General features: G+C 39.3%; 1 protein-coding gene across 2 annotated transcripts in view; it reads right to left on the minus strand.

Moving 5' to 3' along the window:
• The window catches only part of RSF1 (remodeling and spacing factor 1), a 68,495-nt gene that overhangs the window by 35,127 nt on the left and 19,063 nt on the right, over window positions 1-14,305 (minus strand). For both annotated transcript variants that reach the window (XM_038136407.1, XM_038136401.1), the window contains exons 2-5: window positions 7,599-7,690; window positions 3,179-3,271; window positions 2,338-2,543; window positions 261-418 (exon numbers count right to left, since the gene is read on the minus strand). In XM_038136407.1, the coding sequence (XP_037992335.1) occupies window positions 261-418; window positions 2,338-2,543; window positions 3,179-3,271; window positions 7,599-7,690 (549 nt within the window). The remainder of the gene's footprint in view (window positions 1-260; window positions 419-2,337; window positions 2,544-3,178; window positions 3,272-7,598; window positions 7,691-14,305) is intronic.

The following is a 14,305-nucleotide window of genomic DNA, read 5'->3' on the forward strand; positions in this document are numbered from 1 at the left end:
ACAATATTATACAGAATGTACAGCAAAAAAAAAAAAAGCTACTGAGAAAACATTTTTACACAGCTCTCTTCCTAAAATAAGTGTTTGAGATTAATTATGTATTGAAAAACCTCCAAATATATTCAGAATTTCAAAGTATTCAATATTTACTTGATTTATTTTTTCAAGTCCTAATCGAACACAATAACTTTCTGTGAGGCTGAAAATTCTAATAATGCCACAGCAAAACACTTAAACTTTGAGAAAAGAAGGCAGAAAACCTTGTGGAGCTGCTTCTTCACCCTTTTTGGCGTCTTCATCTTCCATGCTTGGACTTTCACGTGATGAATTCTCCTGCTGAGAATTGTTGTTTTTCAACAGAGCAGGATCAATTTGCGCTTTCAAGAGCTCAAGGGTCTCAGCAAGCTCATTGCGGTTTCTAGAAGAGAAAAACACACTGTCTGATAAGCCACTTACTTACCCCAAAGGGATTCATAGAGTAAACAAACATTATCTGCTTAAATTAATTACCCTGAAAACCTTATAGAGTTAGATAGTGAAAACACAAGCAAACTGAAACGCTTGTCCCACCAGTGGCTGCACCTTTGCAGTCAGAAACCTTTCAATCTATCCATACCAAAATAAAAATATTGCTTTTCGAAGAACTGTATCTACCTAACTATCTCAACTCAGTTCCTATTATTCTGTTATTTATTACCCTCTTGTTAACCACCACTGATTATTCTTTGCTATTTCTTCTTTTCTCTCAGCAGCGAACAAACCACAGCTCTCTGCTCCTGCACCAAAGAAGCAATCATATCTTTTGAGTGAAATTTGCAAAAGCAAACAGCAAATTAATTTAGATACTTTTTACAAGTGCTTATCCTTAGCACATGCAGCAAACAACACCACGTTGTCTAGAAAACTCCATCAACTCAAGTTACAACAGCAAAATCATTGGTGCACATCTGTCTGAGAGTGAATCTCGGTGCACTGTAACTCCTTATTTAAACTGCACATCCAACTATTAAAAAAACCCACCTTAATTTATAAAGAATTTGAGCCATGACTGAACAGTTATTGCTTTCTTAATGGACTAGAATAGTAAGGCTCTCACATCTTTTTTTCAATGTTCAGCAATTTGTTTTTCCCAGGATTACAGAAGAAAAGGAAGCCTGCAACAATCACAATATGTGAAGTCTCACGGGTTTTAAAACCATTTCAGATTTCTTAATGCATTACTGCGGTTTTCTGCCGTGAGTGTGAAGTGTTAGAACCTTCCCAGCAGAACCCTGGTTTCTTCTTCCTTCAGCAATGAATTTTGGAGTCTATAATGCATCGAAGAGATGGATGATGCATGTATCAGCTCTTAATCTGTTTGTCTGGACACATTTACTTTATTCCCCCACAACAGCTGTATTCATGTAACTCATAGTGATGCTTATCATTTTATAGCCCACTGATAGTGGTTTAAATACTTCTGTATGATTCCCTCAGTTACTGAAGTCATGGCAGTGTAAATGACCTGCAGATAGTTTGGGTTGGAAGGGGCCTTCAAAGACCAACCTGTTCCAATTTCCCTGCCGGGGCAGGGACATCTACAAGACCAAGTTGCTCAAAGCCTTATCAAATCTGGCCTTGAAGACTTCCTGCATTGGGCAGCCACAGCTTCTCTGAGCAACCTGTGCTGCTGCCTCACCACTCTCACAGATATTTTCTGTAATATCAAATCTAAAGCTGCCCTCTGTCAGTTTGAAGCCATTCTCCCTCGTTCTGTCACTACATGCCTCTCTAACAAATCCCTCTCCCCTCTTCCTAAGCCCCTTTAGGTACTAGAAAGGGCTCTGAGTTCTTCCTGGATCCTTTTCTTCTCCTGGCTGGACAATCCCAAGTCTCTCAGCCTGTCTTCATAGGAGAGATACTCCAGCCCTCTGAGCATCTCCTTGGCCTCCTCTGGCTTCTTTCCAACAGGAGTAATTGCAATATAATTTCCCCAAGAACAAATCTGTCCACTTGGAGCTTTCCTAACAAAGCTGAAGTTAAGGAAGCAAGAGTGTTCTAAGGCATTTAGCTGGCCAGTAAGGAATATGGAGCCATCATCTCAAGAGAGTCTTCTTTTGCTACCCTTTCTATATATTCATTGTAGCTTGAACTAGCAGAAAACAAATTATGTGATGGCTGCTACCAACAAATCTGTGAGTTATTTCTGTATATGATTTTTCACTAGAACATAGATGTCAATGCAGAAAATCCCACTGTGATGAATCCTCCTGTGTGAGAAATTAAGATTTATTGAAATACATTTCTGAGCCTGAGTCACAAATAGCTAAAAACCCGACAAAATAAAAAAAGGAATACCTAACAATGCACTTCCAAGTGGATCCATCCTGGTCATCCTGTTCTTCTATGTACATCCTGACATTATGCTCTTGATCCAGCTGATACCAGTACATGAGGCCGTCCTTGTCCCGACCAATGGGCTGCAGACGCATGGCATCAGCATCCTCCTCATTAATGATATTCTTAAACTTTAGATTGTCATCAAACTGACATTCACAGAGATACTGAAAAAGTAAAAAGACTGGTAAGATATCAAAAATAGAAACAGAAAGAAAAAAAAATCAGCTCATTTAATTTCAGTGTGATTTGGAACTTGTTTTTAGGCTTCTCTCTGTTGGATCTGTGTGTCAGCTGTAGCTATAAGTTTTTTCCAGACCATGTTGTTTTTAAATGAGAGACAAGGGTTTGGGTTGGTTTTGGTTTTTTTTTAACCTGGCTAGCTTAGAAAGCTTATTCTAAAATTTTATTACATATCACAAATTATCTCATTCTACAATAGAACCCATACATAGCTTGGGACCAACGCTGACAATTTTGTCAAGACCACAAAAATGAAGTCCCATTTTGCCTTTGGAATTCAGCAAGGTAACAAACACATTTCAAAGCATGTATTACACAGGCAAAGAGCTCTTGACAAAGCAGTAAGCATGAAACTATTGTCACACAAAGTGTGAAAAATATGCAAACAAAGTGTTACATGCAGTTTGGGTCCATCCCACTACAATGAATAATATGATGTCTGTTCCAAGATCAGCTCTATATTTAATATATGCGCTTATGCTTCAGTCAAGCTAAGTTTGCAAGACCTTAAAGTGAGTGAGAAAGCAGTAATTTAAAACCTTAGCTGATGAATGTGTACCTTCAGAATCCCCAGTTTGCATTCAACACTCATTTCTAGGTATCCTTTTTTTTCCATCTCCCAAGCCCAAGTGCTGTTGAATTCTTGACATATCTGTTACAAACAAAATAAGCATATTTCTAAAGTTAGGAGAAAAAAGCAATCTTAGACTTTTTTATTAGTAGTACCTTACTACAATAATTAATTATACATGATCTCTTTGGGATTGCAGTCAGAAATTCTTACAGAAAAACAAAAAGTAAAACCGAGGCACATCAGCAAGCACTGTCGAATTTTTATGGAAGAGGAGATCACCGAGGTCCTGATCACCACCACATTCTCTAAACATCCTAAATAAGGTAGCATGATTCTGGAATGGAAAGGTATTATTTGCTGTGCACATATCTCACATTTTTCTATTTCTGTCTATTTAAAATATAAATTCTCTCAAGCACAGTACTTCCTATTATATCTCCTTGCAGCACTTAGCACACAAGTTGCCAGGGTCTCTTGGGGCCCTCTAAGTCCTTCAACTGGACTGCAGATAACAATTGCAACTGCTACTCACTCCACACCGTGGAATTATTACTCTTTACAAAATATCTTGAGCTTCAAGCTGCTTGACAAATATTTTAAAACATTTTAAATATAGCCAATTTCAATTTATTTAAAGCAAATAAATTCAACCACATTAATACGGGGGAAAAAATTCTATCACCAGAAAAAGCAGCAGTAGAGGAGAAATAGATTGAATCAGCATGAGCTCAAATAATAAAGGTGAAGAAGAAATTCCCTGTCCTCCTAAACAACTCAGATGTGCTTAAGCCAACTCTCATAAAGAGACAAGCTGCTCATCAATTGAGGACACATGGTGGGATCTCCAGTCAGTGAGGCTATTCCAGCAGAAATATCCATGAGGAGACAAAAGCTGATCACAGCAACACCTCCAGCTGGAATTATTTTGAAGTGCCACTGCTGAATCACAGCTGTCAAATCAGTGCATGAGGTGATGCTGCCCTTCAGTCTACAAGGCTGGACTCAATCAGAACAGTGCAGTCTCGCAGTCAACAAATTATTACTAAACATAAGATACAGTTACCAAGGTACTTAGAAACCTGCCGATTACATCTGAATGCAGCTTCCTCTGGAAACAGCAGCAAAAATAATCCTAAATTTCACCCACCAAAAGTATAGATTAACTGATTCATCATGTAAAACTCCACCTGGGCTCCAACCAAGCAAAGGGGCTGCTACCCCTCCCCTGTCCCCACAGCCACACTACCAACCCTCCACTACCCCTAACAGTGACACCATTTCTCAGGTGGCACAGTGGTAAGCCTGCTGTTAGGTCAGCTCAGCCACACCACAAAGCATACTCTGACTTTAAGCTGTGACCTACAGAAAACAGTGAAGAGCACTCTCGTCACAAGGGATCTTGCTGAAGAGCAGTTTTTCCTGATCTGAGGTTAAGGAATATTACACAGGGACTTCTCTGATGCCAAGCCAAAGCTCACAGCAGGAGACAATTGCTGCTCACTCACAAAATGAAGCTATTCTACTTTCTCTCTCCTTTTCAACCATGTAATATGAAGAACACTGGGAAACTGTATATCAAAACCCTTGCTCAGGGCATATGCCAGTTGCTGTTCATTACTTAGTCATTAAGTATGAGAGCAATAATGAGAAGCTTCATGTGCTACGAACCAACGTAGTGTGTGTGACTGTCAAAGCAAAAGCTTCAAGACATCAAGCTGATGAAGCATCTGTTCAAACTGAAATTACTACATTTCGACAATTAGAAACCAGGAAATTGTGCTTTCTCCTGACAAGCGCTGTCACAATCCTGAACTATACATCTCATTGATCCAGGCTCTGCTGAAATCTTAGCCTCTGCCTTCCTAGAGAGGATGCTTCACACTGATCACAAAGCTGCTGCTTGCAGCAACTCCTGGCTGCTGCATGCTAAGAGTGGTCAGTACCTTCCCACCCTGCAAGGAATGCTGAAACATCTCTCTCAAATAATTCCAAAGCAGCTATGATGGCATCCAACACTATTACCATGCCAAATGTTCACTTTAAACAAGGAAAACAGGAACATGAAAGAGGAGTCTCCTTGACAGAGGAGCCTCCTTGTGTGGGAGGACTACAAACACCTGAATTCCAACAATCAGAAATGTGTTCAGAATGTGCTGATTTTATGTTGAAAGTTTCAGATGGAGCAATGCAGAGAAATCTTCTCTGTATAAAAATGTAAGTTATGTTTGACAATAGTTAAGTAAAACACTTTGTCAGGAGACAGTGCAATGTCACCTCACTACATGTTTCTCAAAATCAGCCAAGGTGGACAGTCCCTCTTGGTTTTTGGAATGCTTAGGACCAAGCAATTCTTTACCTCAGCCACACATGACCACAAGACACTCCTTGTGCAGAGAACAAAAGTCAGACTCACAGAGACCTACAGCCATTTTGTTCCATAAAAAACTAGTGCACATGCTGGTGAATCCAACTTGGATGGTTCACCACCAAAAGAGGGAAGGGAAAGAACTTTCAACTACCATGTTCACTTCCTATCCCAAAATATATCCATGTGGTGAAATACCAGCCACAGCACAGAAACAATTTTTATGATACTCTTTATATGCACAATAGTCAAGTGAGGCACATTTTATAATTAGTTGGTATATAAACAAAATATAATAATACACACATGCATAAATATTAAGAGCATGTAAGTCAGAATGCCCTCCAGTAAAGTTTCTGCCTAAATAAGAACATCTAGCATATATCAAGCCCTGTTTTATCAAAGCAACACATCAGTAGTTTCTAACAAAGAAAAACCAGGTCAACTTTGCCTTTCAGAGTGTAATCAATAATATGTGGAACAATACTGCAGGCATCAAGGAAAAATGCTCTCAGTTGTTTCACACCTTTTCATTTTTTCCTGGCTTTTGTGGCATTTCCCAATACTCTTCCTTGCTTTTCTAAATTAATCGTCCTCCTTTAAATTGGGGACAATATTAGCATACCTTTCTAATTAGTTATATTCAAATTCCTTTGTTCTTCAAGGTTCCTTTGAACCACTGGCCAGAATAAGCTTCAAGTTAGCTCTGGAGACTGTTAAATGAAGTAGAATTTATTAACACTTACTTGGTCTTAACAGGGGTGTGAGGGAGGGTTTCCTTACTGCTTCCCTGAAGAGAAGAATTTCCAAACTGCTTTGAAGAAGATTTTCCAAACTACTCCCTCAAACTTGTTTTATCGCCCTGCTTTCTGCTTACCACACAACTGGTAAGTGGCTCCAGTGGGGTACATAAGTTCATGAGCCAGAGTTAGGTTTTCTCAGTTTGCTGCAATGGTTTTTGGGTTTATTAAGGAATTTAACACAATTCAGTAACCACAGTAGTTGGTAATACACAAAGTACACACAAGTTACACAAATTATTACATTATTATTTTTAAAATTATCATCAATGCTTTACAGTTGGTTAACGGGTCAGAATTAACAAAGATCCTTTAGCAGGTTATTCCTCAAGACATTCCCAGCCTTAAAAACATCATCATCTAAAAGGGTACACAAACCTCAAGACAAATTCATATCTCTGTAGAGCTTACAGACAGCATTTAAGGGGGACACCTGCAGCTGGATTTGCCAAGTGCCATTATTTGTACGGTTGCTATTACCATGATGCTGTATTTCTAAGCAAGATGTGATCACGGCTGTACAGACAATAACAAGATTACAATTCTGTGGATTAAAAGACACAGGGAACATATCCAGAAGGGAAATGGTAACCTATTAATTTTGACTATCCATATATTTTTATTTTTTGAAGCAGTGTAAATTATTTACACTGGAAACTATTTGTATGTAAAGTGTCAACAAAGACACAGCTGCAATTAAAATACCAAGACAGAATTATGCAAAGCAATGGGATGCTCTATTTTTACTGATGCACAATTACATTTTCATCTTAGCTGTGCCATTCTGAGCATGCAGATATAAATCACTGCAATACATTCTTTTATTATTAACACATGCTACAAGACCTCTGTACGGTTCCTGTATGAGTATCAGCCAAATCACAGTAATTAAATCATATTCAGACAAGTGATATACAATGAACTGCTACTGTATAAATCTCTACTCAATTTAACCCATTTGTAGGCTACTAAATCTTCTTTATTTAGGGTCTTAACATTCAAGAAAGTATTTTCCTGCCAATTATGAGGGTGGGCACTCTTTCACATGCAGAAGATGGTGCCTATTTTCAGAAACCTTATTCTCACAAGCCTAGGCAGACTGCAAGTTAAGCTGGGATCTGATGTATGCGTGTTGATGCTGGCACAGCCCAAGGCTCCTGTAGCTCACAGTAGGGCTTGCTCACACAACTGCTCATCACAACCATATTCCAGCACTGCAGAATAATACAACATACCGTACCTTGATCAAGTATTTTTCCCATCTGTCTGCTGTGACAGACTTCCCAATCTTTCTCATCAGTTTCAAGTGAAGCTCCACCAATTCTTTTGGGACTGTAGTATTAAGAGAGAGAAAAATAAAAAAAGAAGTTGTTAAGTCTGGTGCAAATATTCTTCAATGCAAAACACTGGTAACACTGAAACACTGTGACAAATTAAGACACTTTAATAAAACAGAAACTTCAAGCCTGCTGAAGAGCTGCCCTGCAACTGAGAGATGGAGGAAGGTTAATTTAATAATGAGTCTTTTTGTTTAGATTTACATTTAGGATAATCATCATCCCTCAATTCAAGGATATAGAGTTCAGTGACAAACCTGTGGAAATTCTGGCAGTGTAAAAACCTCAACTGTACAGGAACTACTCCAGTCAAACACCCACAAATATAATACTGCAAGCAGCACACCTGCAGCTGCCTCCAGCAACCCCAAAGAATCTCCATACTCTGCACCATGCCTGGAATATCACTGGATCCAAATTATTTTTTGCCAGGTGCATGGTATGGAAGAAATGTTCCTGAAAATCTGCTATACACTTAACCTCTCTGTCCCTCCAGTACAAGAGAGAGATCTCAGATATGGGGCCTGAGGAATGGTTGCCAGAAGTGCTGCCAAGTAAAGCTGCACCAGTGCTGTCACAAAATCAAAATTTTCCAAGAAAAATTATGTATCTCTTAGTGTACACGCCTCAGAAACAACTCCAACAGCTTTTCTCAGTTCACATCTGTGATTTATAAATAAATTTGGCACCACCAAGTGGCAAATTTGCAGAACACTGATTTTATAAGTTACTGAATAGCATAGCTTCTAAGAAATATGTAATTGATAATTATTAATGAAATTCTACATGCCCAGTGACATCCGCTTTCTCATCTGTAATTTGCTGAGAAAACCTTCAAAAATTAACTTTCCAAGTATTTTTATTTCTCTACTCTTTGCATACAATTTTATGTTCTAAAAGCATTTTCAGTACTTAATGCACACACGTGTTGAAAGCTTTAAATCCAGTAATTTTTATTCTCATAATTTATGATTATGATTTTTCTGCTGGCCCAGTAGCCTTATTTGACACAGGATAAACAGCTGGGACATAAAGTGTGTTTGTTTTCAAGTAGATACCACTGAGATGTTTGTTCTTTTACTCATTTATACATTACTTGTGTGAATATTTCAATATCTAAGTTGAATTCACCCAACCTTTCTTTGTCTTTCAATCAAACACCTTAACTTTCAGGCGAACATATTGAGTTGCTAAAAAATCAGTTTGATGAAAATGCTTGTGTTGTTTCAGAAATAAAAAAAAAAAAAAAAAAAATTCATGCACAAACTCCTTGAATAAATAAATATAAAAAGTACCAGCCTGGTATCCTCAAAGAGACCTCTTTTCAGTATAGATAATTCATAAGCAACAAGTCCTGGCTTGTTCTTTTTCATTCCATTTGCATATAATATTTCCATTACATATTGAGACACCTAGTACCTCTCCTTGCTTCTTCTGAAAACTGATGCTTTTCATGATTTTGAACTAACACCTATTTTTAAAGGAACAAGATCAAAGGTCTTAACCCCAATAAGTGCCAAGCAGCTAGCACTAAGAAAATTAAGCACAAAGCACTTTTATACACATGAGCAATTCTATCTATTTTAAGTTATACAATTAAACCTCTGCTTGTGTTTGTGTGACATGGAACTGAGCCAGAGTATTCAAAATCCTGCTGAATCAAAGCTTTTGTTCAGCACCCTTTTTTGTTTGTTTTTAATCAGACCTTTTCATGGGTATGTACTGATAGGAATCCTAGTTTGAAGAAGCACAGGTGTTTTGTTTCAAATAATCAAATTCCCAGTCACCACAAAAATTTCTGCTAGAGTTTTAGCAAAAAAAAAAAAAAAAAGGAGAATATGAAAAATTTTTAAAATTGGAGTAATATGCATGCTCTTAGATCAGCACTTCCTGTGAGTTGTGTTAGTATCTACAGAGATGTCACTTGTCTCAATTTCAGCATTTCAGCTCTTGTATTTCTAGGATCTTCATGATGCATCAATGTGATTACTTTCACAAATTTCACTGAACACTTCATATCCATTCTCTGTTAACTACCTTTTCAAGATGCTTTCCACGTATTATGCAATATTACTAACTGGATTTCTAGGCTGGCTTTTCGCCTCTTCCCTTTGCTGAGAGGAATCCCACAGTACACGCCTGGTGTAATGAAGGAAGCAGGAGGTTTGGAGGAGAAAACTGATGTCTAGTTTACTCTCTAGGGATTGTGTGAAGTGCAGCCTGACCAGCCACATGCCCCAATAACCACAGGAGCAGAAGCCTACAGGACTGAGAAACAAACTGTATTAAATCCAAAGTAACTGTAAATAATACAGGATGTACACTTGACTTGTCCAAAAACATCAGCTAAGGAGATGGCCTTGGAAGGCTAAAGAGTGGTAGCAAATCTCTCCCAAAGCACTCAGCTGGCCCGGAGTAAAATTGCACTAGTAAACACAACTAAAACTTCAGTCCTCTCAGAAATGCACAGAACCTGCATAACTATAAATTAACTTTTGTTCACTATAGAGAGAATTCCTGACAAGAGTTCATTGAATTGAGACATCAGTAAGGATCATTTTTACAACACTGTTCTATCCTATATGTAAGAGAAAGAACATAACACCAAAGACAATGAGCAAAATATAATTATTTTGGGTTGTCACTGGTTTCAGCAAAATACAACAGTAGACTACTATCTCCTTTGCAAAATTTCATCTCCATTCACAGGGGACCTGCACCACTTATTTCAGGAGTATAACAGTGTATAACAATGTTCCACATTTGTAAAAATTTCACATAAGGGAAGGAACAATACACAGCATTGTATAACTGCTATTGTGCGTGAGGTTCTGGTCAAAAAACCACGATGGAACATATTAAAAAAACCCTCTAAATATTAATTATATTCTCAAACTTTTATGAAACTTTCATCTCTCTGGAAACTAATACAGGAGTTCTCTAAAACCTTCTCAGAACATGCTTAAGCAGTGGAGAAAACACCAGGACTGTGCACAGGGCTAAGAGCAGTTCTTTTTTTACAAAAGTGCTGTACAAATATTTCAAAGAATTGGCTATAATTAAAGCACGGTGCATTCTGCTAGGTATTAAAAAATACATACTTTTCATAGGAAGAAGTAATAAGCCAGGAAGAATGAGTCACCATAAACAATTATAAGGCTTCTGGTGGAGTTCAGCCCATTTGTTAAACCCTACACTTCCCTGGAGCGGAGGTTGTCATCTGGGCCTCACACAAGTGTCCTTTGAACACTATTCTGTCTACCCCAGCATTTCAGGGAGCATCCTATACATCAGTCACATGTCTAATAAATTCAGGAACATCAGAATAATTGAAATGGAACAGAAAACATACAAACATGTGAAAACCCCATCAGCTGGCTAGAAAAGCTGTAACTTTCAAACACCTACACAACCACAGATTAAAGACAACTTCTCATGTAACCATAACCTCATTTCACCCCTATTTATTTTCCCTGCCGAAACAAAAAGGCTTACAACTCACCTAAAAAAACCTGAAACAGCAGATGAAAACAGAAAATATGACAAAGTCCCGAGTCCAGAAGGAGGATGGGGAAATCTGTTATTTTGAAAATTATTATAAACAAAAAACCTTGGTATAAAAGCAGATCTGGAGTGCTGGACACAGAGAGGAGGACTGGAACTATGATGTAGACAGAGCACCTGGTACTGATGTGGATTACAAAGCCTGTGCCTACCGTCCTCCTTCTGGGGCCCAGGAAGAAAACACTGAACTCTTAGTGCTGGGGGGACCCGGGGCAAAGGGAACAAAAAATAAAACTCTGGGATGTAAAGGCCACTGGCAGTTTTCACGCTTCACAAACACAAACAGGTCTTCCCAGTTACACTAGTAAACCATTTTCCATGCTAACTTGTTTTGGCAAGTGGAGGAAATAAAATGACTCACACAACAAATATTTCCATTAACCATATGCTCTTTTTCATCCTTCTACCTTGACCAAAATTACCTCTGCACACTATGACTGCGCTGTCAAATAACACCACACTGAGCAAGAGGACAGCTGAGATTGATGAGATCATTAATGATCTCCCACCTCCTTTCTGCTAAGGGAAGGTAGCTCTCAGCAACCGGCACACAGCTGATGTGGATTAGCTACGGGCACCCTGCGTGGAGTTTAATGGCAAATAGGAGACGGCTTCCACCCCGTTCAAATCGCTCTGCTGTGAGTGCCGGAGGGAGCTGTCCTGGAGGCACAGAGGCAAGAGCAGCTCCTCAGACATCAGTAGGTGCCCACTGTGGAACAGACTGCACAGAGAAGCAGTAGATGACCCACCCCTGCAAATGTTCAAAGCCAGGTTGGATGGGGCTTGGAGGAGTGTGGTCTAGTGGAAGGTGTCCTGGCCCACAGCAAGGTGGTTGGAATGATCTTTAGGGTCCCTTCCAACCCAAACCATTCTATGATAACATACCACTTAGCTCATCACACTAACCATGCAGTTAATTCCCTGTACAGACAGGTCCTTAGGCATAAATTTGCTTAAAACCAGTCAGCTGCATCCCTTTCAAAAGGCACAAGAGTCCCCAGTAGGCATGTGACCACATTTCCAGCATCTTTAATATTCTCCTTAATTTCTGTGTGAAGTCCCACAAGCAGTCTGAGGCAGCAAACATCTTGTCTTCTCTTTGGTTGAAACTAATCTAGAAGTCTAGAACTAATCTGTTTCATTAAACAACTAACAAACACTGAGTAAAAGAAAGGGAACAGCATCTCCCCTTTGGCATCAGCACTGATCTATAACATAAGTACTCTTCTTGAAGAACTATCTAACTTGTTTCTTATCTCAACTCAGAATAAGGAAAATGTGTGACCCATTTAGTTATTCACAGAAGTTTATAGATCAGAGAAAAATGGCAGCCTTGGTATGAACCTGGCATGATGAATAAATGGAAAGACAAAACTCCCTAGTTTGAACCCAGGCAAGAAAATTCAGTAAACCTCTGATAAAAAAACTGTGGCACTAAGGAGCCCCATCTTCATGCAGCAAGTTTGGCACAAAAATAATAAATTACAATAATGTGACCTCATGAGAAAAAGAGTAGTTGTTTCTGTTTGAAAGGACAATCTAAATATCTTATTTTCTGAGACATATGATGAGTATTATCCTACCAAACTGTGTGCCTACAAAAAAAAACAAACAAACAAAAAAAAAAAAGACACACAGGAAAGGGGAAAAATGAAACTGCTCTGCCTCCTGAGTGAATGAAAAGAGCAATTAAACATGCTGTAATTAAACCACAGATCAAAACAGAACGAACAAGTCACCAAGTAGCAGTTTTATATCCTGTTCCTAGAAAGATTGTTGGCAGGCATTACAAACAAACAAACCACGCTCACATTTAAATGACATTGTTATCCTAGGAAAGTACTTTGAAATCTGGATGCTCACCAGCTAGATCATTTTCACACAAATATCTAAGAACATTTATCTCTCTTGTCTGTACAAATATGTATTAGAAGACTCTTGCTTACCTCAACTATTCAGAACAGGGGTCACACTAACATTAGCCAGCACAGGTAAGATTTTTATCCTGCTGGTAAACCCCCTCCTACACATTCCCATGCGAGGAACCCAGCACACCACCTCTTTCACTGCCGCTTGCAAACGAATCATGACTAACATGGAAAGTGCTCTGAACTGGGACCAAAATGCCTTTTCTATCCCCAGTTCTTTTAGTAAGTTGCATCACCAGCATAACAGACCTTGCTAGCAGAGTTGCATCCTGACCTCATTGTACCAGTCCAACCCAGCACTGCCAAGTCCCAGCAGTAAACCATCTTCCCAAGTGCCTCATCTACACGTCTTAAATATGTCCATAAATGGTGACTCCACTACTTCCCTGGGCAGCCTGTTCCAGCGCTTGACAAGCCTTTCCATGAAGAAGTTTTCCTAATATCCAAACTAAACCTCATCAGCACAACTTGAGACCATTTAATCTTGCCCTATTGTTTGTTAATTGGGAGAAGACACGAACCTCCAATTGGCTACCACCTCCTTTCAGGAGGTTGTAGAGTGATAAGGTCCCCCCAAGCCTCTTTTTATCCCACTTCCCTCAGCTGCTCCTCACCAGACTTGTGCTCCAGACCCTTCACCAGCTCTGTTGCCCTTCTCTGGACACACTCCAGCACCTCAGTGTCTTTTTTGTACTGAGGGGCCCAAAACAGAACACAGAATTCGAGGTATGGCCTCATCAGCACTGAGTATAGGGAGACAGTCATTGCCCAGGTCCCACTGGCCACACTACTGCTGATACAGGCCAGGATGCCACTGGCCTCCTTGGCACCTGGGCACACAGCTGGCTCATGTTCAGTGGCTGTCAACCAACACCCCCAGGTCCTTTCCTGAGAAGCAGATTCCCAAATACTCTTTCCTAAACCCATAGCACCACCTTGAGCACCCTTTCCTCCCATATCTTTTATTCTACAATCTTTCCTTGTCTGCAGTTCAATCTGATTATGCTTTGCCTTCTAATGCTCACACTACCATCAGTCACCTTCTCACTGTATATGAAACAGATTAAAAAAATCACTTCCATTGTCATCGGCGTAACTCCTGAAGCTGGAATTAAAGG

The sequence above is a fragment of the Motacilla alba genome, chromosome 1, assembly GCF_015832195.1.
Source record: "Motacilla alba alba isolate MOTALB_02 chromosome 1, Motacilla_alba_V1.0_pri, whole genome shotgun sequence".
Lineage (NCBI taxonomy): Eukaryota > Metazoa > Chordata > Aves > Passeriformes > Motacillidae > Motacilla > Motacilla alba.